At 53.6% G+C, this 20,725-nt stretch overlaps 2 protein-coding genes across 6 annotated transcripts; both read right to left on the reverse strand.

Moving 5' to 3' along the window:
- Positions 1-426: 426 nt before the first annotated feature.
- Positions 427-18,704, reverse strand: STK40 (serine/threonine kinase 40). Of its 2 annotated transcripts, XM_051638178.1 has the most exons (13): positions 18,633-18,704; positions 14,753-14,812; positions 13,552-13,664; positions 12,005-12,124; positions 10,984-11,069; positions 10,447-10,590; positions 9,931-10,158; positions 9,091-9,143; positions 6,106-6,221; positions 3,547-3,691; positions 3,101-3,220; positions 2,091-2,175; positions 427-1,411 (listed from the first exon to the last, which is right to left on the reverse strand). In XM_051638178.1, the coding sequence occupies exons 4-13, from the start codon at positions 12,114-12,116 to the stop codon at positions 1,193-1,195; spliced, it is 1,308 nt and encodes a 435-aa protein (XP_051494138.1). In that variant the 5' UTR covers positions 12,117-12,124; positions 13,552-13,664; positions 14,753-14,812; positions 18,633-18,704; the 3' UTR covers positions 427-1,192. The 2 variants fall into 2 exon arrangements, with proteins under 2 accessions (XP_051494138.1, XP_051494139.1); XM_051638179.1 differs by lacking the exon at positions 14,753-14,812 and having other exon boundaries at positions 18,633-18,699.
- Positions 18,705-19,692: 988 nt separating this feature from the next.
- LSM10 (LSM10, U7 small nuclear RNA associated) lies at positions 19,693-20,677 on the reverse strand. Of its 4 annotated transcripts, none has more exons than XM_051638097.1 (2): positions 20,629-20,677; positions 19,693-20,238 (listed from the first exon to the last, which is right to left on the reverse strand). In XM_051638097.1, the coding sequence occupies exon 2, from the start codon at positions 20,234-20,236 to the stop codon at positions 19,865-19,867; it is 372 nt and encodes a 123-aa protein (XP_051494057.1). In that variant the 5' UTR covers positions 20,237-20,238; positions 20,629-20,677; the 3' UTR covers positions 19,693-19,864. The 4 variants fall into 4 exon arrangements, with proteins under 4 accessions (XP_051494057.1, XP_051494059.1, XP_051494061.1 ...); XM_051638099.1 differs by lacking the exon at positions 20,629-20,677 and adding an exon at positions 20,592-20,614; XM_051638101.1 differs by lacking the exon at positions 20,629-20,677 and adding an exon at positions 20,588-20,604.
- Positions 20,678-20,725: the final 48 nt, after the last annotated feature.

Below are 20,725 nucleotides of genomic sequence, written 5' to 3' on the forward strand. Positions count from 1 at the left end.
ACCGCAGCTTTTCCCATCCCTGCTCACACAGCTCCTTGTGCCCGGCCCGAGGGCAGCAGGAGCAGGGGATGGAGGCAGCTGGAGAGCAGGAGCCCTGGACCTCTGTGTGAGAACAGTTCATCTGGCAAGACAGGCATCCAGTTCACAAAGTGAGGCTCAGAAACAACTGTTCCTGTTCTCAGCACAGGCAACCGCTCGGTGACAAACCAGGACACCCTTTCCTGCCCCAGCTCTGTGAGGCAAGGCAGGGATGGCAGGAGAAGCTGGGGAACAAATACAGTAGAGACTTCAGCCAGCCCCTTCCTAATTCTAGGCAGATTATTTTGGGAAGCCTTTTCACATTATAACTCATATATTATATCTGTACCACAACTGAAGTGTGAAAATGCTAAATCAGAATTAATGCAATTTTAACTGCACCTTAGATAAGCTACTTGAAAAATAAGATTAAATCATATATTCTTATGAAACTAAAATACTCAGTGACAGGTGGAAAAAGAGGTCAGAGGCCACACCGGGCCAAGTCCTACAAAGCCTGTGAACTGAGACAAGATCCAAGCTTTGCAGGGAGGGTTCCCACAGGGCTCTCCAGGCGGCCCCGGCCCCACCGGGCGGCTCTTCCCGCCCCCACACGCTGCAGCCCACACAGGGCCACCAAGGGTCACACCAGGTGGCACGTGAAGGACAGAAAGAGACGTGATGCAGATGAAGGGAAGTGGGAGGTTTTGAGAAATTCCTCCTTCTGAGAAACCCCAATAAATCTCAGCTTATTCAAACCACGTGGAGCAAACGCATTGGCCGACACCCCACGCTGCTCGGCGCGACTCTCGTGCCAGCAAACCAGCTCACCCTGGGCAGTCTTCTCCTTTCCCACAGGCTTTGCTCGATCCAGAGAACAGCATGGTTAAAAAGACAAGAGAGGTAGATTACAGTCATGATTAAAAGCAGATTAGTCATCTAGGCTTCGATTTTAAAAAACAGATTCCAGAAGATGCCAAGAGGTTGCTGCTTCCAAAACTAGCTTTTCCCAAAGTCTTCTCCCTCCCGAGCGTGAGTGCGTGTCCCTGAACAGAGCTCAGAAGATTTGCTACATTATTCTCCATCATGGGACACGGGTATTGCTGTTGACTGTAGTAGGCGACGTGAAAGGCAGACTGCAGGGTGGTGCTTGTGCTCTCGGGTGTGTGGGAAGCTACTTCCGAAGGTACCTCTGGGCCAGGATCGCTGCGTCCAGCGGGTTCATGGGCTGCGCGTCGTGGCCCAGGCGCCGCACGGGGGGGATGTTCCCAAACTGCCGCTTCTGCAGGAAGCTCTTGGCCTCATGCAAGGTGTTCTTCTCCTCAGCCAAGAGCAGCTGCTGCCTCATGTAGTTCTCAAACTCGTACTGCGAGCACTCCTCTGTCACCTTCACCTGCAGAACCAGCCATCAGGGCCACAGCAACCAGAAACATCCCACAGCTCCCCTCCAATGGTTCTGAGCTGCCATGGGACAACTAGAGAACACAAGAACTGGATCTGCAGCCTGGTGTACAGGCAGGACAGTCTACAAGCCAATAGTGCCACCAGGAACATGGGGCTGGAAACCTCAGCAGCTCTATCCTGATGCAGCTCATCCCAACCCTCCCAGATATTCCAAGGCTGCAGCTGAACCCCCCTCCTCACCCCCAAGCCCAGGGGAGGGATTTCTGATGGCAACACTGGCCCTGGCTTCACAGGAAAGGTTCCTCCAAGGCTGTCCCCAGGCAGTGAGGTCACCAGCCACCACTTCCAACACAAAACAAACTGTCAAGAAAACAGGATGTTTGCTCCCATGGCAGAGCTCACGGGAGCCTGAGCCTCCCCCGGCTCTCCCAGCGCATGAGTTCCCTGCTGCTGCGGGGGCGGGACCCAGAGGGGCAGGCAAGCTCCTCCCAGCCCAGCTGGATGCAACTCCAGTCCCAGCAGCAGGATCCTTCCCTCCTGCTGCCCAGGGCCGTGATGGACACAGCTGGGTCCCCAGCCCCAAACCCCTGCAGCTCGGGGGCCACAGACAGACTGGGCACAGCGGGATGGAAAAGCAGTCCCGTGGGAAGGAAAGCTGGCAGACCTACCTCCTGGGGGTTTTCAGGGTTGGCCACCTGGTCATCAATGTCTGGCACCACTTGCAAAGGGCCACTCAGTGAGGACATGGACTGCCTAGGGGGAGAGCAGAGTGTTGGGGACAGGGAGCACAGCCCCAGCTCACCCACCACCCTGGCCAGGGCCACCCTGCCTGGCTGGCCACCCAAGCATGGCACAGCCCTGTCTGGGTGCCACACCAGCTACTACCACTAAAGGATGGTATTCAAAATACAACTTCTCTGGTATGAAATCATGTTATAATCCACAGAGGTGCTTCTTTAAATTTTTTTTACAGGATGTGGAACTCTAACTCTTCCATAGGTAGGAGAGAGAACAGCCACAGCTCCAAAAATCACAGCCTTCCCTTTGCCTGGGCACACTGTGCAGCACAATGGGTCAAGGGGCTGACAGGAAAGGGCTGCACCCAGCAAACACCACCAGGATCCACTTCTGCTGGAGTGTGCTACTGGAACCTCATCCCACTTGGTTCATGCTGGTCCTGGAGTCAGCTTGACCCTCCAAAGGAATCCCCACCCTGTAGCTGTTCAGCATCTCCTGCTCTTGACATCCAGAGCTCTCATGCCTGCATTTACTTCAGGCAAGACAGTGCTAAGGATGAGCTTGCAGAACTGTGAGCATTTGGCTGCATCTGTTTGTGCATGAAAGGCTTTCCTGACCATGAGACTTTCTTTAAAAATCAAATCTGGGGAGCACAAGGGGGGCCCAGCAGCAAAGGCCCTGCTGTCCCCAGGACTGCTTTGCAGTGTTATGGTTTTACAGACCCCAACCTTGGTGACAACAAGCAGCATCTGTACAGGCCACCCCAGCTGTATCCACCAGCAGACACCAGCAGGTGAGAGATGGGATTGAAAGATTTCCCTGCAGTTCTCACAAGCCCTCCTCTGCTGTCCTGCTTGGCAGCAGCCTGCTGGCCTCGGCCGGGATAACACAGCCTGCATCCAGAGACACCACGTTCCTGTCTCCCTGCTCTTGCACGTACCATGATGCTATGATGGAGCTGAGGGAATCCAGCACTTCAGAAGCCGTCAGGCGCTGCTGCGGGTCCAGGACCAGCAGCTTCCGGATCAAGCACACGGTGTTCTCTGAGACCCGGCCATCCCTGGGGAGAGAGGCTGTGCTGATCCTGTGCCCAGGGGCAGAGGCAGCAGCAGGATGGATGTGCTGGGAGCACAGGTCAGGAATGAGAGGAGCCCCCAGAACTGACCAGGAGGTTGGTTCCCTGCCCCTGCAGCCTCTCACACCTTTGCACAAGATGTCCCAGCTCTGCTGTGGGTCCCTTGGTGCCTCCAGCACAGGCTCTTTGCTCTCACTGCCACAACCCTCAGGGGGTTGGAGTGAAGGACCCCAGCTCCAGCTGTCCCAGGAAGGCCCAGAGCAGTGCCCACACAGCACTGGGAGGGGGCTCCCAGGACAGGCTGTACTCACTCGGGGATGGTGTACTCGGCTGCCTTGATCTTGCGGAAGAGCTCCTGAGGAATGCTGTCGTAGAAGGGGAACTGGCCGTAGAGCATGGTGAAGAGAACCACCCCCAATGCCCACATGTCACTGGGTTTTCCACGGTAGGGCCGTCCTGCAGGAGACACCAAACAACAGGCTTCACAGCACTGCTCACCTCTGCAGCCACCAGCAGTGATGGCACTGGGGCAGCCTCTGCATCTGACCTTTCTCCTGAGCATCAATCAAAACACTCAGAGCTCCCCATGGCAAGACACTAACAACCTCTTCCAAAGGTGCATCCATTGTGAATAAGCCAATTGTTCATCTCCCCACAGGTATCCTTCCCTACAGCACAGAGCTACCCTTACTGACTGGCCCTGATGTGATCCAAGAGCATCCAGGGACCAGAAGACTTGCTGCCCTCCCTGCACAGGCACCACCTGCGTCCCTGAGCCTTGAGGGCTCCACAGACCCTGCGAGTCCAGGTCAAAGGAGAAGGGAATGAAAAAGGGCCAGTGAGCACAGGGAGGCAGGGAAGAAGGCCTGAGAAGAGCAAGTGCTCCTCAGGTAAAGAGAGGCCCAAGATCAAGGCCAGCCTCACCAGCCAGGCATTCCCAAAGGCCACTGCAGCCTCAGCAGGCCCTGGGATCCGCTTGATGGGAATGTGGCTTCACAGCCTCTTCAATCACACAGTAAGTCTGCAACGAGTAACATCCAGGAGGGTCAAAAATTAAACTCCAGAGCTGTACCACAGCACAGGACTGAGGGAATGACTTCCTCTGACTCACCCAGTGAGTCACTGCTGCAGCATTTGTTATTTGTACTAATTATTCTTTGCTTTATATGCTCAAAAAAAGACACCTCTCCCTCCTCCTCCAGCTTTTCCTGCAGTGACATTTCAGCAGCCACAAAACACAGGCCATCTCTTAGCAGAAGACAGCTTCTCCTGGAGACCTAAAACAATGATTAATTCTTCAGGCGTTTTAGCTTCCTCTGGCAGAGGAGCATTAGCAATACAGACAGAGGGATGCTCAGAGTCTGGGGGTGGCGGTGAAGCCTGGGATGTCCTCAAGTAACTTTTCCATCAATGTTCAGAGAGCAGCTGCAGACTAAGACACTTTGGAACAGCATTTTCAGGAGCACAGGCTGCAGTCCAGGACAGACCAGCACCCTGGACGAGCTGGAAGGAGCAGCTCCACACCACTTTGACCAGCCACTTGGGCCACAACTGCTCCAAGTTCCTGCAGAGCAGTTGGCTCATATAATCCATCTGATTCCAGGGGCCTCAGGATATCCTGCAGAACAGGAAAGGCCTGCAAAAAGCACACGTCCCACCTCCCTGCCTGCCTCTGCTCCCTTCCTGGCTCAGTCCTGCCCAGAGGGAAGCAGGATCCAACCTGCCGGGGATCCCGTTGGGAGCGCTCAGCTACGGCTGCTGCTCGTGGACCTGGCAGGAGGCTGAGGGGCGTCCATGGAGTCTGGAAATGTCCAGAGAAGTCACTGCTCATCCCTATGGCTTTAGGGTTTCCCACTGTCCTGATGCTAGCTTGGCCCTGTAGATGGATAACTTCAGCAATGGAATGCACCAGGGGTGAGCTTGGACTGCCATGTTCAGCTCCATCCAATGGGAATTTTATCTGTGCTCATCAGGAATGCTCCCCAACATGAGCTAATGCACAATACTGGAGTCTGCAGAGAGATGGTTCAGATGCCCAGTCCCAGCTGTAAATGCACCCACCCTTCAACACCAGTCTAGATCACCCGGATGAGAATTAAGGACACCCCAAAACGATGCCTCAGTCACTGCATGGACCACAGGACAGCCTGCTGCTCAGCTATTGCCAGCACAAAAGCAGCAGAACTTAGAGCTCATGAAGAGAAACCTCCTGAAGCAGCTCAACAGACAGAAACCACATCTGCTTCTGAAGGTCCCATGCACTGGAACAGTTAAAAGGCAGGAGGAAAAAGGAAAGCTGCTCTTTGCCAGACTTCTGCTTAAGACCTCTGCTGGAGACAAGATACAGCCCAAACAAGACTGCTGGTCTGGCCTGGTGTCATCATTCCTTTATTTTTAAGTAACTCCCTCAGCTGGCCCAGAAGCTGCCCAAAGGGTCAGTAGTTCCCTTCTGGAAGCAGCAGCTGCAACAACTGCTCCTCTTAGTGTATGAACTGGAATAAACTGGCATTATGGTGGGATTTGGGCCGATTGCTTCTTCAGCCCAAGGATTTACCCACAGCTGAAGTGAAGCCTCAGGAACAAGATTCAGACATGAGAAATGTAACATCTTGTCTGCAGTTGGATTTATTTAGGGACAGGCAGGGGGTTTTTAATTAGCTTTGAAGCTCAGATTAGCCTTAAGAAAAGAGTTACCCTGGCTCCTTCCCTCCATACTTCCCCACTAGGAAAACAGTCTCATCATTGGACCTTAATTATGAGGCTGTCACAGAAGGCAGGTTACACACAGGGACAGAACTAGGTGGCTTTCCTCTCTTGTGAAGAGGCACAAATAGAGCAGCAGGGGCTGAGCAAGGGGCTGGGGGTCCTACCGCTGAGCACGTCGGGGCTGATGTAGGCCGGGCTCCCACGCTGGTCCTTCAGCAGGTCATCCTCACTCACCAGGTGCTTCCCCAGACAGAAGTTGGTTATGGTTATTCGATGAGTCCTGGAGAGAGTCAGAAGGCATCAGTGAGCAAGGACCAGCAGAGAGGAGTGTGGGTCAGTGGGGCTTTTTGGGAAGCTTGAAGGGCTGGGAAGCCAAGGGGAGCCGTAAGATCCACTCCATCCACAGAGACTCCACACCTGCCAGCACAGCTTGAGACTCTTACAGGGAGAATAAAATAATCTCTTTTACAGCTACAGACAATGTCCAGCTGGAGTGGCAGGTGTAAGTGTGGCTGTAAGCACAGGGTGCCCATGTAACTTGCCCACCTTGCAGTCACACAGCTGCCATTTGGGAACACCCAGGAGCACCCCAGCACCTGGGGCTGCCTTGTGACCACTGTAGGAGATGAGTGCCAACAAAGCAGAAGTTTATTATAACTGCTGATACTCCCCCACACTTCCCAATTACCATCTATAAAAGCTTCTTCTCCACACAACATTTTCAGGAAGCTGTGGGGAAGTGCCCCACAGGACAGCCCCAGGCCTGGCCTCTGGGCACTCCTGGCTGTGTCACCAGCAGACAGCCAGCAGAACCCTTAGGCAGGTTCTGTACAGCCACACCTGTGTCACTCAGCAGTCCCACAGCAGGCTCCTGGTGGCATCTTTACCTGATCTGCAAGACTGTCCTTCACACACAAACTTGCAGAACTGAGAAACTTCAACTAACAGCCAAAAAAAGCTCCTACAGAAAAGGCACAGACCTGCAGTTCCCACAGTTTCTCTAGTAAGATACCCCTACTTCTCTATGGTATTGCCAGCTTCAATTAATGAATTTTTCCAGGGAAAGTGAGCTCATTACAAAACTAGTCTCACATTAAATCTTCCATGTCATGTCAGGTAATTTGGATTTTAGCATACAACTTAAAAGGACTGAGTAGAAAAACACTGTCTTGATTTCTATACTCTTGAAAAGCATTACACAAGTAGAGCCTGAGAGAATGAATTAAGTCAGTCACAATAACCAAGACATATTTCCAGCGAGTCTAACAAACAAATGAAATAAAACCAAGTGTGGGCTGGCAAAGGAGAGCTGATTATTAAGAAAGACAGACTGGTGTTTAAGAAGTGTTAGCTTCAACTGTCAAGAGACTTCCCTGGCTGAATAACAATCTGCAGGATTTGTTAAGGATTTAAAATTCTAAGTGTTGTAAAGGACCCTCAGATGATCAGGGCTGCTTGGTTTTATTTAGTCACTGAAATCTGATCTAATCTGTAATCATCCAACTACCACACTGGTTAACTAGAAACCTGTGAGGCTTTTAATGTCCTCATCTTGCAGGGGACAACGAGGGACTGTCATGAGCCCATGGGGTGACAGGCTGGACCAGGACTGTGCAGGGACACAGCCACCTTTCCTGCCCTGCCAGCAGGCAAGACCTGGCTCTTCTGTGGGCACGGCTGGAACAGAACAAGCATTTTTGATCAGCCTCAGTGACTGCTCCTCTCCATGGTGATCTATTCTTATGCCTCACCCACCCTTTCAGATGACTCACTGCTGTAGAGGCTACAGTTTTTCCTCAAAGCCCATGGTCTTGCTAGCAAAAAGCAAAAACACAGCATGTAATACAAGGAATGACTTTGGCAAGTGTGTTCATCAAGCTTCCAATACCTCCCCCCTTCCTGCTAGCGGGGGCCCCTGTGTGCAATGGGATGCTCTCTGCACACTGCCCAGAGCAGAAGGGAAGCTCTGGGTGGATCCTTTAAAGCAGCAACCTTTGTCTGCCTCTTCCTAGCAAGAAGGAGAATCAAAGAAGTCAGCAGAATAGCTTAAAGCATCTGAAAGCAGCTCCATAGAAACGACTTACAACAGTTTACAGGTGGCCCTGACACACGCTGGCTGCTGGTGTGTGGGGGTGAACCAGGAAGTTCAACCTCAGCAGGTAAAATCTGTCTGCTTTCAAACAGTGTCAGGAAAGACAAAAAAAGCAAGCTGAGAGCACAGGGAACCTGCAAGCTCCATACAGACTCTGAAAGCCTGCAGACCTAAAGCCTTCCAGTTTTTTATTCATTCCACAGAAAACCAGACAGTGTGAAAAGACAAGGAATTCCACTCATTCTTAGAGCTCGCACAAAATATTTAGCCAGTAATGTAACACTGAAGGACACAGCAGAGTGTCTGAGCTGGAACTAGCTTGCCAACTAAGGCACTACTTAACCCAGGACAACAAAAAACTCCAAGGAGCCACCAAGCCCAGCACATACCACCCCAGCTGCCTCTGGCCCAACCTGAGCTCAGGCCCCACTGTGGGGGTTGGCTCTGCTCCCTCCCTGAGGGCCTGAGGAACAGGGGCTGCACCAAAGCAGCTAATGGCAACAGGGAGGCTATTTCCAGCACAAATGTAGACTAGACAGAAGAACTTTTGTTTAGGTAAGTAAATATTTCACTGCTAAAGAAAACACAGCAGAGCAACTGTTGGAGATTTAGCACTGCTGTGATTACAGCACAGACTGCAGCACTGGGAATTCCTCTAGCACGATGGGAAGTGCAGTATGTGAACAGAACCACTTCCCACATTTCCATTTTATTTTTTAAAACATATATAAAGTAAGCATTTATCTTGCAGGTTTCTGAATTACTACAGAATTCAATTTTCAGAAGTTAGAATCCAAAAAGAAGTGCTGACATGGGGTCACTGAGCTTGGCAGAAGAGTGACCTATCCAGGTTGGGCTCAGTTTAGTTTGGGGAGATTAATTCATAGAACTTTGAACTGGATTTGCATTTTTGTACAGCCTGCTTCCACTTCCCTCCCCCCTCTCACACCAGAGCACTCTCAACAAGTGCTGCCTTGGCCTGTGTTTCTAATAGAAATCTGCTTCAGGGAAGAAACATGAGACAATTGCCAGAAGAGCAGCTCTCCAGCACACTTACCTTTTGTTTAGCACCATGTTTCCTAGTTTCAAGTCTCTGTGCACAATATTTTTCTGTAAAATACAAGACAGTATAAAGTAAGCAAAAGTGTAGTTGTTACAGAAGTATAAATTTGATACTTGTGACAAAAACACTAAGCATCTTTTGAAATCATGTCATCTTCATTCTCAGAAATAACCTCAATGGAGGTTTCCAGTCAGGTTGCACCCTGGGTGCTCTGGTTTTTATTCTGGCCAGAAGGACAGAACAAGCAAATTTGCTCCTTTGAACACAAAGACAGACCTGACTGGAACTAAGAGGCCTGAAACTAAGTGTCCAGGCTCAGCAAGACCAATTGATGAGAATTCCCCCAAAAGGTCGATGCTCCCTGCCCTGCCAAGGAAGGGTGGGTGTCACAGGGTAAGCAGCCAAACATCAGCAGATTCTATTTTTTGCTACAATAATTTCTAGCTCATTGATCTTAAACTTGTAACTTGAGGTTCTGATCTCAGAAATCAATTCTTACGTTGTGACTTATTGTGCCTCAAAGGGAAACAGCTTGAAGTGTTTCCTGCATCTGATCAGCCCCTGCTCTCCTCTTCCTGGCCCTCTGAACCAGGAACCTGCCTTCCCCTGATCCCGTCTAGCCCAGCTGGCCCCTCCCCACAGCCAACAACGTCATCATCGAGAACCTTGAGGGGAGGGGAACGTTCTTTGATAGCCTAGGGCACGACATCTTATACAAAACAGTGATGGGGAAACAGCTGGAATATCCATTCCCTGTGACCTCTGCACTGCCTGCACAAGAGGTTCTACAAGATGCATCAGGCTGAAGGGGAGTGAACCCCCCCCTGGCCATACCTTGTGTAATGCTTCTACCACTCGTACCACGTCATAAAATATCACCACTGTCTCCCGCTCGCTCAGTCTCTTCTCTTTAATGACATAATGCTGCAGATTGATCAGATCTGCTGTTTTGTCACTGAAATCGTGGGCACAGAGACAGTCTAACACAAGACAAATGCGTTTCTTCATTTTTCTGACCATTCTGTTGGCTTCTAGATCTTCTATAATTTCACAAGCTCGGTCCTGCAGGGAGGCAAACAAATGAACCACTTGAAAAAGATGACACTGAGCCCTGTCCTGCCTTTGAACGTTTCCACATTTCCCAAATCCCAGACCCTATTACATCCCATATAACTCTCCACAGCCCCTGCCACACACTTGCTGGTTTGAAGCAGCAATGGGTAACCTCCGTGCCCTGGTAATCCCTTATACACCAGAACAGGGGCAGCACAAACTGTACATGAAACAGAAGCAGATCAAGCCAAGAGCAATTCCTGGCATTCCCCCAGCCTGGATGGTGACCAGCAGTACCTGGAAGAGCCCGTGATGATGAACCACTCCTTCCTGGTTGTGAAGCAGGGAAAGGAGAGAATACTCTGTGTGCAGCAGCATCTTGCCCTGTCGTTCCTCCTGGGTTTCTATTCCTTTATCGCCCCTTTCTTCTAAGGTAAGAATCTTCAGGAAAAGGGAAAAGAACTTTACAGCTCCCAGAAAAAGCCAAATGCCCCCAAACCTCTCCCATTTCTGGTATTCACTTGTGTTTAATACTGGTGCAACTGTGCTAATGTTTGCACACGTGCCACGGCTGTACCAGCAGCAGTGCAGGACACAGCACCAGCCTGATGAACACCAACAAGCAGCTCAGGTGGCTTTCTGCAAATATCCCAGGGGATTTATCCCCTCTGGAGCCACCTGCCTTCCAGGCACAGCCAAAGAGATCAGAGGTTCTCCAGGAGAGCTGCCACAGAGGCCTCCTCTCAGGGCTGATCCCAACAACAGTTCTGGGCCTGGCTGAGGAGATGTTCCCGCACCTGCTCGGGAGATCTGGGAGCCCCACAGTTTGCTTACCTTGAGCTGATAAAAGTCATCTGTCCCATCCTTTCTTGCCAAACACTGAACAATACTTGGCACTGGGGAGTTACCTAAACGTGGACCTAACAGCACAAAGCAAAAACAAACTTGTTTTCCTTCAAGCAGCAATGACTAATGCAGGGTTACATCAGTGTGCAAGTGTCACGCACTTTACGTTAGTTTAAACTAAGTTCCTTTTTTTTTCCTCAGGAGACTAAATGTGCTTCCACAAATTACAACCTAAAGGAAAAAAAAAGTGGTATTGAACCTGAATTGAATCTGAAACCTTTTCTGGACAATGCTTTGTTTGTTCACTGGAGAAACATTTAACAAAAGCCCACACATGGCACAGCTGCTTTCAGAAATTCAAATTTCTGCATGCCTGAACCACACAGCTTCATCCACCAGCAACACCCATGGCAACTGCTGCTTCCACACCTCTGCACCCAGCTGCCACCACAGGCACTGCTCATGTGGGCAGATCAGTCCAGGTCCCAAGGTGAACTACAGGCTCCTCTCTTCCATTTAAATACATCAACTTCCAGCTGATTATCCACTGGTTTCAACGGTGAAGTACAGCGTGGTTTTGACAGCTGATTTAACTAGTTCTGAACTAAAAACTACTCTAGCAGCTCTCAAAAGGTAGCAGAGTAGTCTTGCCTCGGCACACATCACTTATAATGACTGCTGCACTGAGTTGCTGATTTCAGTGTATTTCAGACAAGCAGGGTTGAACATCTCCCCTGAAGCAATTTGCTCTTGAACAAAGTTTAAGGATGTTGTTAAAAAAAAGGGTAAAAGCAAGGGCACAGAGTTCCTTCAAAAGCTGCGCCCGCCTTGCTATGCTAGTATCACAAATCTCCTTAACTGGCCTGGCTGCAGAAGCTCCAAAGGCTCCTGCACTCTGAGGTAAGACACTAAATTACACATCTGCTTTGCCTCATTTTATAGCACCTTTTATTCTCAGTTTTGCAATCAGTAACTACCTTGAAAACTGAAGCAGCAGCCTCCTGCTTACCTAGTATAAAAGGGCCTGCTCTCTTGGCATTGTTTCCAGAAATCCCTGTACAAAGAGCTTTTGCCTTAGTGGATGTTTCCCCAGCTCCTCTGTCTGATGCTCGTCGCTTCATCCTTGGCTCTTGAAAGAGAAAGAAAAATCACATCTGATGAGCAACTGTGTTAATTTCTTATATTACCTCTTATTTTGTACTGGAAGGCTTTCTCCTACCGACGCACTCCTGCCTCTGCCTACTGGTGTTTCTACAAAAAAAGCTCTGGCTCATTACTGATAGACCACTTGTGGGTTGGAGGCTTAATGCATTTTTGAAGGCATAAATCAGCCTCGTTATTCAAAGCAAGGTTTCCTACAACAGTTGTTTGAGAGACACGGTGGGAACAAGTAAAAATAATTAAAGCTTGTTTTACAGCAAAAACGAGTTTGCAAATTAACATATTCCGAAGATTCTGAAAGAAAATGCCAAAGTGATCCTTCTGTATGGTGCCTGCTTCTGATTCAGCCTATGGATTTCTGTGGGCTCCCTCACTCAGCATTTCCCACCCGGCATGGCAGCAGCTGCCCGGGTAACACCACAGGCTCAAGTCTGTTCCTCAAACAGCCAAGAATGCACAAAACTGACCATTAAAATGAAAGAGAATTTGAGGTTGCATTGCAGAACCAACACCTAAAGGGCCAAATAAGCTCAAGCCTCTGTGACTAAAACAGTTCTTCCCCAAAGAAAAGTCTTGTTTCAGTTCAGACCCTCCGTGCCCACTGCCCTCACGCTGTGCGCACCCCAAGCACAAACCAGCTCCAAACTGCTGCTCTGCTCCCAGTACTCCTCCTTCCAAGGACTTCCACAACTATACAGACATAAATGCTTATGCTCTTAACATTTCCAAGATTTTTACTTTTTTTAGAGGGGTGGGAGAGAGGAGGAACTAAGCACAGAACTGTTTCCTTACTCTCACAAGCCCAAGCCCAGCCCCGTCGCCTTCCCCAGGAGGTTACGACAGCAGACTGGGAACATGTTTTTGGGTTGTACTTATTTGTTTTAAGAAAGTCCCAGTGTTTCACCATGTAAGAGACTGATAAATCACCACGCTCTGAATGAAGTTTACCCTCTGGCAGTCCCACCCTTTCTGTGGACACAAGAGTGATCTCACTGCATTAATTCACCTAGCAGTACCTGTCACCAAGATCAGAGATAGCAAGAGAGATAAGGTGAGGAGCTCTGCAGCAGGCTCTGCATTCCTGCACTCCACCAGCCCATCTGGTGACCCAGACGTGTCACCAGGCCCAGCTCCTTCAACACAGCAAAGCCCTGAGCCCCACATGCTCCTTGTTCTGTTCATTCCGCATCCCTGACCTCATATTGGATTGTGCCTTCTAAAATTCTCCACTCCTTGCAACATCATCATCCCTGCTGGAAACAAATGAGTAAGATTTCCAGTGGAGAAACCCCACTGCACAGAAACTCTGAGCTAATGCCCGTGGTGCAATCCGAGCTGGAGGGGAATGGCTGGTGCGAACGGCGTTATCGTAAACAAAATAATCTGAGGACTCACGTAGTTCAGCATCAACTGTATCTTTACTCTTCTTCCAAACTAGGTTTTCCAACGTCTCAGGAGACAGGAGTCATCACCTTGGAGAAGGCTGGATGGTCGAAAGGTCGAGGACTCTGTAATGTGAAACGAGATACACTTGATGCTGTGGTGCTGGATTATTCTTGATTACGATAACGTGGCCTGCACCAAAACTGCAGCCTGACACATCTGTGCTTATCTGGGCTTAGAAAAGGCCTGAAAGCTCCTGGTACCACATGAGAGATAAAAAGGGCTCTTGAAGATCAGTCCCTAAAGAGTCACAGACACCTGGCCCTGCACAGCAAGACAAAGACAAGACAGACCTTCAGAGCAGACACAAACACCTCCTCCACTTCTCTACTTTAACCTCCTCCACCTGGCACTAGCTTGCCTGGTTTTATCAGCAGTTTAAATACACCCGAGTGTGCAACAGTGACACAACAGAATTGTCACCACTGGAAGCAGTTTCTCATCACAGTAAGAGTTAACACTCCATGTTTGGACTTGAACAGAACCACTCTGGCAAAGAAGAATACATTGAGTTTTATTCTTATCAAATCCCCACTGTGAGTTAATTCCTGTTCAGCCACTGCCCCTGGCAGGACACCATGGCCAGGCAGAGGACTCAACTGTTGAAGACAACCGTGTGCCACTCGTGGCACTGTCTGCCCAACACACCCAAACAGCAGAGGAGCTGCTGCCCCACGTCCTGCAGCCCAGCTTTCCCAGGACAGTCTTGCTCAGAGCACACAAGGAGTCCCTTCAAACACTCCATCCTAGGGACAGGACCAGTAGATACTGATGTGGTGGGTTTACCACCCTCTTCCCCCAAAACCAGACTATACAAAGTGAATCAAACCACCCCTGCTTCGTCTCACCATCTGTAACTAAAATGGTCTCTCTGATGAAGACAATGAAGTTACAAGTCTAGCACTAAAACTCATTATTTAACAATGTTAATGTGACACATGCAATATACCAAATATCTTACTGCAGAAGCATCTGAAGCTTCTTCCTGTGCTAGCTATGGCTTTAATAGAATTAGCAATCAAATAATTTGGAGACCTAGATGTAACGTCTTTTAATTACGTAGCTTAAGGAAATGGTCTAATTCCCAAATTACCGCACAATGTTCCAGTGCCCAGCACAACAACAAAGGAAACCAGGAGAGGAGGAAACGAACCTTTCATCTCCGATTAAAGAACAAGCAGGTCCTGCAGTCCAGCAGCCACAGCTCATGTTCCTGGAGCAGGAACAAAAAAGTACCTTAGGGGCATTCACAGGATTACTCAGCAGCACAGAAACTAGTGAAGAGGCTGGCACAGCTGATAGAGCCTCCACAGCACTTTCTGCTGCTTTATCTTGCAACAAGGGGAGAAAACGCGTCAGCTGATGTTGACACTTTCTGGGGTGGTGACTGGCACCCCCGGAGGTGTCTGACCTCGCTGCCACGAGCGAGCTGATCCCTGCACAGCAGGCAGTGGGGTGAAGCTGGAGACCTGGTCCAAGGGTTTCTGTCCTGCCCACCCTGCTTGCTCCCCCCTCAACACAGGCCTCAGCTTTGCAAAAATGAAGCTAAAAAATTTGGATTCAAACGAGCAGTACCAGGCTGCACCTTTGACCACCTAAATGGCACCCTGGGCAGGATATACCCGTGATTATTAATCAAAGTTCACATTTAAGCCTGGCTCACGGGTAATTCCAGCTCATGAGAAGCGATGCTGGACCTGACCTGAAAACCTGCATAAATGTTAACACGAGGAGAGTGAAACCTCGAGCGTGGTCCAGCCCCCCAGCCCAGGGAGCAGGTGGGCAGGGCTGGGAGCAGCAGCAATCCCAGAGTGTTGCCACACGCCCTCCCCGGGCAAAACGGGACAGCTCAGACCCGAGTCATCAGCAGTCCCAGGGACAGAGACTCCATTCCCATTGGAAAAGCCTCCCTGAGAACAGGCAGAGTTGGAATCAGCCAGGCCTGCGGAGGAGTCACTGGCTGGGGGATGACAGGGAATGTTTGCTGGGCAGATCCCAAGCCAAGCAGGCGTGTGGGAAGGAGGATCTGCTGTGGCCAGGTGTGGGGGTGGCTGGGGTGGGCTCCCCTCCCTCTGCCAAGCACCAAGGCAGACTCACGATACAGGAACACCAACTTTAATAAAGGCTTTGGAAGTTTAACTGTTCCGTAAGAGAAGTAACAACACACACCAAAATAAAAAGCCCATCAGATGACTCAGAACCACCAGCGCAGCCCATGAACCGCTGCGTGAGCCCTTCCGGGAAGGGAAGCCTTCTCCAGAACAGAGGAGCCCTGACTCAGATTTCTTGGAAATTCACTCAAGCCTCTTCCCTAAGTGCGAAGTTCACACAAAACCAGACACAGCTTCTCTGACCAAAGCAGAAGGAAGGATCCCACAGCGCCAGCACAGCATGAGGGCTGGGGCTGTTGGAAGCACCTGGGACAGCACAAACTCCCTGGGTGAGCCGTGCATGGAAGCTGGGAGACACCAACCCCTCCAGCAGCCCCTGATGAACCAACCCACCAGAAAACCTCCTTCCTCAGCCCAACTTGCTCATCAGTTTAACCCCAGGTACGTGTGAACAAGGCCCAGCAACACTGGTGGGGCTGTAGTGTTAACAGGGACCCCAGGACACCTCCCTGACACCCCACATCTAGCTGTGGCCAACCTCCAACTTCTCAGGGACAAATAATGGCTTCCACAGGTCAACTCATCCATCAGGGAAAGCAAACTCCTTCCTGGCCCCCTCCAGGCAGCTGGGGAAACTCTGAAGCACAGGATTCCAGCAACGTAATTACAGTGCAAGCAAGCAACAAGCTGGGCTTTCTTTAAACCCTTCTGATGCATCAACACATGAGATATCAGAGGACTCATCTCTGGGAGTTCCCTCTTCGGTTACATAAACACCAACTTCAGCTTAACTCTTTCATGCACAGGCCACATCCACCGGGAAAAGTCCTGGCTCCAGCCCAATCTCCCCACAGGAGGGGCACCTGCAGCAGGCACAGGAGAGCCAGGAACTCCAGGGGCAGCCCCGAGACCACATCACTCCCCCAGCACAGAGCCCACTGCACCAGTTCCCCACCCGGGGCTGCTCCCCTGCAGTGACCACCTGTGCAGTCCCCATCAGGAGGGATCTGTGTCATGCTCCGAGGTTTTATTTCTCCTTTACACTCAGGTCACTGTGCACACTGTGTTCCGCAGCTCCACGGCAGCAGGACTTTCCTCATGCGCACAGAGATCACTGCATGACTCACCCACGTGCTGACACTTTCCTTGCAGAGGTGTGGCTGCTGTTCTCAGCGACAATCTCCTCACCTGGCCCTAACTCTGAGCTTATCCACCTGCACTGCCACGCTAACACTGCTGTGGTTTCCACAGACACTAAGTTCACAAACGTGCGCCTGACAAGCAACAAAAGGCTGTTTCACACAGAAAATGACAATGGGCCATGGAACCTCCTCCAGTCCAGCAAGAGCTCCCAGCTGGAGAGTTCACGGGAGCAGCAGAGTCTCTGCAGACAGGGAACACATCCCTTCTCTGGGCTCAGCACACGGTCAGGTCAGGCACAATCAGTTGGGTTGTCCTTAATCAACCAGCAGCTGAGTGCCAACCAGGCTTCCCTCTGTGGTTTCAGAAGGAGATGATTCTGTTATATCCTGAGGATAAAAACCAGCTGAACACGAGGGTGCTTTCCAGTAATGTAATTATGTGACCAGACCATCGGTGCAGCTGCCACAAAGAAACAACAAAAGGATGTAGCACAAGTGCTCCAGCACTGGGAAACATCCTGCATCCCCCCGCCCCAGCCTGGGACTGCCCACAGGTAGAGCCTCACCCTGCCCCATCCCTGCAGCTACACCCCCCAAACCCAGCCACCCTCCACCTGCCTCCAACTCTGCCCCTTCTGCCCCGGAGAGACCCTGCTGAGCTCTGGCAGCTCAGCCCCAACACACCAGGCACTGTCCTCTGCTCCAACATCTCCACCTCCTTCCAGACATGGGATTTTAGCCCAAGACACCTCCACACAGCACGTGTGTGACCCCTACGTATTAGGACTCTGAACTAGCCAAGAGCTGAACCACCAACATGGTGCAGCCCCCCCAGAGCCACAGCAGCAGGAGGGCACAGTGACCAGGGCCAAAGCAAGCCCAAACCCCTCGTGCCAGGCAGAGGAGCAGCGGGCACAGACTGTGCCACAGGCTCCTTCCAACAGCCCCGGGTGAGACCCCGAACACTCAGATTGTGGCAGTGAAGCTCCCAAAAGCCACAGTCAAAGCCAGCAGGTTCTGAGCACAGGACACCCCACGGCATCCCCCCTTATCTCCTCCAGGTGAGCTCAGCGGGGTGGACCAGGCAGGTTTCCAGCAGCTCCAGCTGGAATGCCTGGTGGTGTTACTCACTCTCTCGTAGAGGTGCAGCCTCCAACTACTCACTGCTGAGACACACACGAGGCTCCTCCTCAGAGCAGAGCTCCGAAACTACGAAATTAAGACACTCCTGCCCAGACTGAAAGCGAAATCAGCACCCACAGGAGCTGCCGGCTCCCCCCAAGCCCCGGGGCGCTGCCGGCAAAGCCGAACTTTTTCTCAGCGATGTTGTTAATCCCCGCCGCGGACACACGCCCCGTCGCACAAATCCCACCCTGCCCCGGTGAGCGGCCGGTGCCTCGGCAGCACCGAGACCGGCCGGGCCACCCCCGGGAAGGCTTTCCCGAGCGGCCGGGAGTCCCGCAGGGCCCCGCGATGCCCCGGGGCCACGGCACAGGCGCGGGGCCGGCGCGGCAGCCGCCACCGGCGGGCCCGGGCAGAGCAGCGGCCCCGGCTCCCCGGAGGCCTCGGCCGGGCTCCTCCCGAGCTGCCAGCAGCCGGCGAGCCCCGCCGGCCCGCGCTGACCGAGGGCAGCGCACCGGGAAGCCGCCGCCCCAGAGGCCCCGCGGCCGGCTCGCCGGGGCTCAGGCAGCGAAGCGTCCCCGAGGCTCGGCACAGAGCGACGCGGTTCCCAGAGCGCCCGGCCCGTTCCCGCCCGGAGCGCCCCGCCCCGCCCGCTCACCCATGGCCGGGGCCGGCGCGGCCGCCGCCGCCTCCCGCAGCGCCCGAGGCCTCCGCTCCGCCGCCTGGCAGCGGAAGTGACGCACGCGCCACCGCCCCCCTGCGCCGCCGCAAGCCCCGCCCCCCGGCCGCCCGAGCAGAACGGGCAGCTCTGATTGGCCAGCTGAGCCAGCGCCGGCGGTGATTGGTGGAGAGTCCGAGGATGGGAGGGGACATGTGCGGCAAATTTTGATTGGTGGACGGGCGGAGCGGCGAAGGAGGCAAAGGCGACGGCTGATTGGCTGGGGAGGGATGGCTCCCAGCGCCGATTGGCTCCCGCTCGGGCGCCAGGGGGTTGGTGCGCACGCGGGAGATTTGAACACGCCGATTGGCGGAGAGGCGGGTGCGCAGCCCCGCCCCCCGGGCCCTGGCCCCGCCCCCAGCCGGTGCGCAGGCCCCGCCCCCCCCGGTCCCGGGCTCCGGGACGTGCCCGGCCCGGGCTCAGCAGCAGCGCCCGCCGCGTCCCCAGCGCGCCCGGCTGCACAGGGACACCAGGTTCCTCTTCCCAGGCTGCTCCTTACGGCTCAGCTCTCAGAATCGCCCCTTCTCCCCGGGGCGGTAGATCCGGTGACCCCGGAGCTGCCGACGGCTCCAGCGAGGGGCCCGGGGCTGCGCTCACCAGGGAGCTGGAACGCGGGATCCCTGCGGGCAGAGGCTGCAGCCACCTGCTGCCCGGCTGCGGACGCGCTCCCCGTGTCCCGGGCACGGCACCTCTGTGCCTCCCCAGGCAGGCGGTGCTGCCCCTTCCCCTCCCATCTCGGCCCCACGCTGCTCTGGATGGACCTTTGTCCCTCCCTGCTGAGCACCTGCAGAACGGTGTGTGTAGCAGCAGCTGAGCTCAGGCCAGGACCAGCCGCTCCAGCTCCTGTGGGCAGCGGTGCCGGCAGCAGCAGCTCCTGGGTGTGCGGGCAGGGAAGGCAAAGCTGTGGCAGCAGCAGGACGGGGCTTGGGCCGCAAGAGCTTTGTGTGGCCTTCAGAGGGATGTGAGAAGCTGCCAACAGAACAGGAAACGAGCCGAGAGATCACAGACCCTTTAAAGCGGGGTTATTAATTACAAAAACCAACTCTGCTCCCCGGCGGGCACTGTCGGGAGCAGCAGAGCCCCAGTCCTAGGGCGGGATGTCCGGGCGAGGCGCGGAGCAGCTGGCAGGGGTCAGCGGGCAGGTCCAGCCCAGCTCTGGGCAGAGCTGGAGCTCACTTGTACTTGGCACTGGGGAACTCCCTCCGGCCCTTGTCGCGGCCCCCGAAGTAGCGGATCCTGTGGATGGCCTGCAGCTGCTGCTCGATGGTGGCCCTGATGTCCACCTCGTCGGGGATGTGGACGTAGCGGACGTTCCTGCCGGTGACGAAGAGCTCGTCCAGCTGGGACACGGTGCCCTGCCTGTCCGTGAAGGTGACCCCGGCCAGCCGCACGTTCATGAAGGCGTCCACGTTGGTGACGAGCCCGGTGGCCGCGCTCTCGTCGCGCAGCTCCACGGTGGTGCGGCGGCCGCGCAGGCCCTGCAGCAGGATCACCAGGCTGTTCTCGGCGATGGTGCGCTCCTTCACCGAGTGGCTGAGCTCCATGGCTGGCGGGACAGGGCACCCCCGCCTCGCACACTCGCGTGCACAGGCCCCTGCCCAGGCCCTGCCCCTCTCCCGTTACACCGAGGTGCTCGCTGCCCCTCCCCTTGCACAACAACCTCCCACCCTCCCGTTCTCCATGTGCCCCCCCTTGCACACACATACAAATCACTCTCCCACCCTTACACACTCACGCACGCGCTGCTCCTCTCCCCTCACCCATGCTCCCCGTGCCCCCCGCACGCCGCGCCGCTCGCTGCCCCCTCCCCTTGCACACCCTTGCACACCCGCTCTCTCGCTTGCCGCCCCCTCCCACCGCTCACTCGCGTTCTCCGTGCCCGCCCTTGCACGCACGTACAAACCGCTCAGCCCTCCCCTCGCACACTCACACTCACCCCCCGCGCTCGCCGCCGGCAGGAAGGGGCGGCCCCGCCCGCGCCCCGCGCGCTCCCGCCCCCCCCGCCCGCGCCCCGCGCGCTCCCGCCCCGCGCG

The sequence above is a fragment of the Apus apus genome, chromosome 21 (genome assembly GCF_020740795.1).
Source record: "Apus apus isolate bApuApu2 chromosome 21, bApuApu2.pri.cur, whole genome shotgun sequence".
Taxonomy (NCBI): Eukaryota; Metazoa; Chordata; class Aves; order Apodiformes; family Apodidae; genus Apus; species Apus apus.